This window comes from Coregonus lavaretus, assembly GCF_964263955.1.
Source record: "Coregonus lavaretus genome assembly, chromosome: 19".
Taxonomy (NCBI): domain Eukaryota; kingdom Metazoa; phylum Chordata; class Actinopteri; order Salmoniformes; family Salmonidae; genus Coregonus; species Coregonus lavaretus.
In genome coordinates this window covers 40,853,182-40,860,472 of record NC_140006.1, presented here as the reverse complement: position 1 = coordinate 40,860,472, position 7,291 = coordinate 40,853,182, and the positions used below count along the sequence as shown (strand labels likewise).

The 7,291-nt window shown below is 42.3% G+C and overlaps 1 protein-coding gene across 1 annotated transcript; it reads left to right on the top strand.

Moving 5' to 3' along the window:
* Positions 1-216: 216 nt before the first annotated feature.
* On the top strand, positions 217-4,313 carry LOC311146305 (apolipoprotein D-like). The gene is made up of 4 exons (XM_084182795.1): positions 217-341; positions 536-657; positions 1,528-1,613; positions 3,921-4,313. The coding sequence occupies exons 1-4, from the start codon at positions 222-224 to the stop codon at positions 4,169-4,171; spliced, it is 579 nt and encodes a 192-aa protein (XP_084038921.1). The 5' UTR covers positions 217-221; the 3' UTR covers positions 4,172-4,313.
* Positions 4,314-7,291: the final 2,978 nt, after the last annotated feature.

The window sequence follows — 7,291 nt, the reverse complement described above, 5'->3', positions numbered from 1 at the left end:
AGATCTAGAATGTGAACATACTTCTGATGTAAAATGTAAGTTGATTTACCAGAGTCTAGGAGAATTACTTATACAACATGTTTTTCTGTTCCCCTAAAAGGTTTTGATATTAATTAAGTACTGTATTTCCGAAGTCAATTTGCATTGTCCTCCAATGGAGTTGGTGAAAATGTCTCTGCTTTTCTGTGTGTGTTTGTGTCTGTTCCTGCCCAGGATCTAAGATGCAGGCTCTACAGGTTCTCTCTCTGTCCCTGCTGTCGGTTCTGGCAGCTAACGCCCAGACCTTACGCCCTGGAAAATGTCCCCAACCCCCTGTCCAAACTAACTTTGATGCCGCCAAGGTGACTATACCTAACTTTTATTACTGTATATGAAGTTGCTCTTATGCATGTGCAGTAGCATTGTAGTAACAGTGTCATTACTTGAGTAACACTGTATTCCACAGGAGGCTACTGAGTGGAGAAAGGCTCATAATAATGTCCGGAACCATAGCATAACATTGTCATATAACCTTTGACCTTTGTCTTTGGTACAGTATCTGGGCAAGTGGTATGAGATCCAGAAGCTTCCTGCCGTCTTCCAGAAGGGCGAGTGCACCACTGCTACCTACTCCCTGAAGAGCCCCGGAGTCGTTGGTGTCCTCAACAGGGAGCTGCTGTATGTACATTAAAGAGATCAAGTTAAAACGTTTTTTTTTTTAAGTACATTTTTGTACATTAAACTGAGACTTCAGCGATATGACGTTGCCACGATAGCGTCCATAGCTACGACGTGATAGCTGCCGGATCTGAAACAACAGAGATGTTTTGCCTCGTGCTTCAATGCTGTTAGTTATTGTTGGAAATCGAGCCGATATTGCTGTTTACTTCATGCATCTCTGACTTCACCTTTAAATTAAATGTTTGCATCCAGGCTCTGTTGTAGCCGGCCGCGACCGGGAGACCCATGGGGCGGCGCACAATTGGCCCAGCGTTGTCCAGGGTAGGGGAGGGAATGGCCGGCAGGGATGTTGCTCAGTTGGTAGAGCATGGCGTTTGCAACGCCAGGGTTGTGGGTTCGATTCCCACGGGGGGCCAGTATGAAAAAATAATGTATGCACTAACTAACTGTAAGTCGCTCTGGATAAGAGCGTCTGCTAAATGACTCAAATGTAAATGTAAAATGTATCTCATTCCATGAGACCAGGCTATCCTTTATAAACCGAAGTCTGATGCTTCTTTTCAATCAAATACAGTTAAAGGAAAACCGCACTGTGGGTTTACTCAGAATGGTAACTGAAGGACAGGTGGGATGTGATGTCATTATCCAATGAAAATGCCCACAGCTTACGTGGGGGTGAGTCGGTTAACAAGGTTATCACCTCAGATATAGCGTAAAACATTCCCAGTGAACGTGCTGTTTTCCTGTATCTGCCATTGATTGAGTAGGGGCCCATGAGTTAGTAGGCCTTAGAAAACGCCATTGTTGAATGTGTTTACCCTCTAACCTCTCTCTCCATTTTTCTCTCATTGCTGATAACACGGTCAGTGCTATCACTGGCTATGCTAAGGCCAAGGACCCCTCTGATTCTGCCAAGCTGGAAGTCACCTTCTTCGAGGATAAACACACCTCAAGTCTAATATATTGGTCTCAACATTCTTGTGAGGTAGACCTATATAAGTCCATTTGACTTCTTATGTTGTCTGTTTCTGACTCATGTCTGATCTGAGGCCTGTATGTGTATGTATATGTATAGTGTTATGTAGTAGGTGGTGTAGTGTTAGCGCAGTTAGGCAAACACATTGACAGGATACACTCCCACACTCCATCCCCCAGGGGGCAGCAGCAACCTTGTCCAAATGCTGAGCCTTGGTTGATAAGCACATCAGGTTCTGCCAATGAAGGTGATGGTCAGTCAGAGAAGCAGCAGATAGAGCTGTGAGGCTGATGGGTTTGTTTAGTTTGGGCCTTTGGTATTTTTCCTTTTTGTACATATTCATGTTTCGTCACCATCTGAACAAATAACAATCTGCTTGGACGACCAAGACGTCAAGAAAGACTGAGCTGGCCCTGGACTAAGGTAAGGTTGCTGTCTCCCTGGGCACATGTACAGTTGAAGTCGGAAGTTTACATACACTTAGGTTGGAGTCATTAAAATTCGTTTTTCAACCACTCCACACATTTTTTGTTAACAAACCATCGTTTTGGCAAGTCGGTTAGGACATCTACTTTGTGCATGACACAAGTAATTTTTCCAACAATTGTTTACAGACAGATTATTTCACTTATAATTCACTGTATTACAATTCCAGTGGGGTCAGACATTTACATACACTAAGTTGACAGTGCCTTTAAACAGCTTGTAAAATTCCAGAAAATGATGTCATGGCGTTAGAAGCTTCTCAATTGGAGGTGTACCTGTGGATGTATTTCAAGGCCTACCTTCAAACTCAGTGCCTCTTTGCTTGACATCATGGGAAAATCAAAAGAAATCAGCCAAGACCTCAGGAAAAAAATTGTAGACCTCCACAAGTCTGGTTCATCCTTGGGAGCAATTTCCAAATGCCTGAAGGTACCATGTTCATCTGTACAAACAATAGTACGCAAGTATAAACACCATGGGACCACGCAGCCATCATACCGCTCAGGAAGGATACGCGTTCTGTCTCCTAGAGATGAACATACTTTTGTGCGAAAAGTGCAAATCAATCCCAGAACAACAGCAAAGGACCTTGTGAAGATGCTGGAGGAAACAGGTACAAAAGTATCTACAGTAAAACGAGTCCTATATCGACATAACCTGAAAGGCCGCTCAGCAAGGAAGAAGCCACTGCTCCAAAACCGCCATAAAAAAGCCAGACTACGGTTTGCAACTGCACATGGGGACAAAGATTGTACTTTTTGGAGAAATGTCCTCTGGTCTGACGAAACAAAAATAGAACTGTTTGGCCATAATGACCATCGTTATGTTTGGAGGAAAAAGGGGGTTGCTTGCAAGACGAAGAACAACATCCCAACCGTGAAGCATGGGGGTGGCAGCATCATGCTGTGGGGGTGCTTTGCTGCAGGAGGGACTGGTGCACTTCATAAAATAGATGGCATCATGATGAAGGAAAATAATGTGGATATATTGAAGCAACATCTCAAGACATCAGTCAGGAAGTTAAAGCTTGGTCGCAAATGGGTCTTCCAAATGGGCAATAGTTCCAAAGTTGTCGCAAAATGGCTTAAGGACAACAAAGTCAAGGTATTAGAGTGGCCATCACAAAGCCCTGACCTCAATCCTATAGAGAATTTGTGGGCAGAACTGAAAAAGCGTGTGCGAGCAAGGCCTACAAACCTGACTCAGTAACACCAGCTCTGTCAGGAGGAATGGGCCAAAATTCACCCAACTTATTGTGGGAAGCTTGTGGAAGGCTACCCGAAACGTTTGATCCAGTTAAACAATTTAAAGGCAATGCTACCAAATACTAATTGAGTGTATGTAAACTTCTGACCCACTGGGAATGGAAATAAATAAAAGCTGAAATAAATCATTCTCTCTACTTTTATTCTGACATTTCACATTCTTAAAATAAAGTGGTGATCCTAACTGACCTAAGACAGGGAATCTTTACTAGGATTAAATGTCAGGAATTGTGAAAAACTGAGTTTAAATGTATTTGGCTAAGGTGTATGTAAACTTCCGACTTCAACTGTATATTCAACACCAAGGCGCGTCTGCAGATCTTTCACATAAATGCACACATTCATTCAGGTTACAGACCAGCTATTTAGGCCTTGGACCCCTAGACAATGAGAGTGCAACACTATCCTTAGGCTAGTTCTGGGTTTCGTAACAATATTTATAGGAAAGGGAGGATGGACCATATATCTTTTTTAAATTATTCTCGTTAACAAACTACTAAATGTATTTGAATATATGTTCTCATCTCTTGCAGACTCTCCCCCCGGCAACTACTGGGTGCTGTCCACCGACTACGAGGGCTACTCCGTGGTCTACGGCTGCACGGACATCCTGGGCACCTTCCACGCGGACTTGGCCTGGATCCTGAGCAGAGAGCCCACCCTCTCTGAGGAGAAACTGGAGGAGCTGTACAACGTGTTCACCTCCAACGGCATCAACATCGACGTGATGACCGTCACCGACCAGAGCCAAGAGCTGTGCGCTGACATGCCTCTGTGGGCCTAAGAGACTCCCTGATTCAGTCCACAACAGACGTATGATTTGCATTCATAACATGGCATCCACATGGACGCCTGCATGGTTGTTTGTGTTTGGGCTGTACATGTTATCTTACGAGGAAATGCAATAAAATTATAGAAGAAAAATGTGTCTGGTGTAAATGTGTACTTTTTCTGACTAGTATTTATAATGATTCCCAATCACCTTGCTGTTCACTGGCTCAGAATGGGATAGCTAACTGTATAAAATGTAAAATGGAAATTATTTTAAAAGGAAGCTTTTATCACATGCACCAAACTAATGTATGATTTAAAAAAAGCAAGAAAGCAGTCCAATAAAGGAACAAAGGCATACAAAAAACATTCTCCGTCACCATATATGACCATATTGATACCATATACATTCCATATTCTCTCACAAGGAAGTCGGTGTTTACAGCTGAGTGTCCTACTGTGAATTCACATGCTCAGTACAGTATATATATTTTTTCTAAACTGATTTTCTGCGAAAAACTAGATGGCACTATGACTGTGGCGGAATTCAGACTTCGTACCCTTCTCCCTGACGTGTGCACATATATATATATATATATTTATATACAGTGAGGGAAAAAAGTATTTGATCCCCTGCTGATTTTGTACATTTGCCCACTGACAAAGAAATGATCAGTCTATAATTTTAATGGTAGGTTTATTTGAACAGTGAGAGACAGAATAACAACAAAAAAATCAAGAAAAACGCATGTCAAAAATGTTATAAATTGAATTGCATTTTAATGAGGGAAATAAGTATTTGACCCCCTCTCGATCAGAAAGATTTCTGGCTCCCAGGTGTCTTTTATACAGGTAACGAGCTGGAATTAGGAGCACACTCTTAAAGTGATTTCTCCTAATCTCAGCTTGTTACCTGTATAAAAGACACCTGTCCACAGAAGCAATCAATCAATCAGATTCCAAACCCTCCACCATGGCCAAGACCAAAGAGCTCTCCAAGGATGGCAGGGACAAGGTTGTAGACCTACACAAGGCTGGAATTGGCTACAAGACCATCGCCAAGCAGCTTGGTGAGAAGGTGACAACAGTTGGTGCGATTATTCGCAAATGGAAGAAACACAAAATAACTGTCAATCTCCCTCGGCCTGGGGCTCCATGCAAGATCTCACCTCGTGGAGTTGCAATGATCATGAGAATGGTGAGGAATCAGCCCAGAACTCCACAGGAGGATCTTGTCAATGATCTCAAGGCAGCTGGGACCATAGTCACCAAGAAAACAATTGGTAACAGACTACACCGTGAAGGACTGAAATCCTGCAGCGCCCGCAAGTTCCCCCTGCTCAAGAAAGCACATATACATGCCCGTCTGAAGTTTGCCAATGAACATCTGAATGATTCAGAGGACAACTGGGTGAAAGTGTTGTGGTCAGATGAGACCAAAATTGAGCTCTTTGGCATCAACTCAACTCGCCGTGTTTGGAGGAGGAGGAATTCTGCCTATGACCCCAAGAACACCATCCCCACCGTCAAACATGGAGGTGGAAACATTATGCTTTGGGGGTGTTTTTCTGCTAAGGGGACAGGACAACTTCACCGCATCAAAGGGACGATGGACAGGGCCATGTACCGTCAAATCTTGGGTGAGAACCTCCTTCCCTCAGCCAGGGCATTGAAAATGGGTTGTGGATGGGTATTCCAGCATGACAATGACCCAAAACACACGGCCAAGGCAACAAAGAAGTGGCTCAAGAAGAAGCACATTAAGGTCCTGGAGTGGCCTAGCCAGTCTCCAGACCTTAATCCCATAGAAAATCTGTGGAGGGAGCTGAAGGTTCGAGTTGCCAAACGTCAGCCTCGAAACCTTAATGACTTGGAGAAGATCTGCAAAGAAGAGTGGGACAAAATCCCTCCTGAGATGTGTGCAAACCTGGTGGACAACTACAATAAACGTCTGACCTCTGTGATTGCCAACAAGGGTTTTGCCACCAAGTACTAAGTCATATTTTGCAGAGAGGTCAAATACTTATTTCCCTCATTAAATTGCAAATCAATTTATAGCATTTTTGACATGCGTTTTTCTGGATTTCTTTGTTGTTATTCTGTCTCTCACTGTTCAAATAAACCTACCATTAAAATTATAAACTGATAATTTCTTTGTCAGTGGGCAAACATACAAAATCAGCAGGGGATCAAATATTTTTTTCCCTCACTGTATATGTATTTATCACAAATTGATCCAGATTTTCTATTACAGTAATATAATTCTATATTTATTTTATGGTAATATTAGGGGCAACATACAGTAATGTGAGTGGTTACGTACCGTGACCTGTTACTCCAGGATTAGGCTTCTAAATATATAAGTGATTGTGTGTGCTGTATTTATTCTGTTGTAAAAGTAAAAAAAAGATGTAATAATTGTAATTTATTATTGTTTACCTTTGAAGCGTTATAGAGGCGATTCTTAAATTAGCGGTTTAGCTAAGTATCTTAATACTTTGTTTACTTAATTCCTAAGTCCTATGTTAGTGAGTTCCTCTTATTTTTGGGGGGATGAAGTGAACATTCCCCTCACAATATGGTTGTCTCACTTTGTGAGATCAAATTTTTTGAATTTGCGCCAATGCCAGCGTCCTTGTTCTTTCCCCCACGTTCTGCATTCCACTGATCTCATTGTCCCCCACGATGAAATCAGAGGGGAGTATGGATTTTTTTTTTTTTTGGGGTATAAAAATGCGCTGCTATTTTTCAATAAAATAAACTGCTGTTCCAATTGCGTCCACTGGATGGCGCAATAGCAATTGTGTTAAGCAAGCAAACTGTTTATACCGGGGCAGAGCAAGTAGGTCAAGCACGTGCAGCCAATGAGCTACTTTGTTTTGCCCGCAATATTTATTACGGCTTCTACTTTTAACATTATGTGCTTTGGCACCCTCATTGCCCCAATATGTCTCTGTCAAAAAAGAGAAAAGTGGACGCAGAGTGCAGAGTGTTCCAAAAAAAATGGTCATCCTATTTAATCACGGAATTGAATGGGAAAGCTGTATGTTTGGTGTGTTCAGAGCATGTTGCAGTGCTGAAAGAATATAACCTTCGTCGCCTCTATGTGAGTCTTCATGCCGACAAATATGAC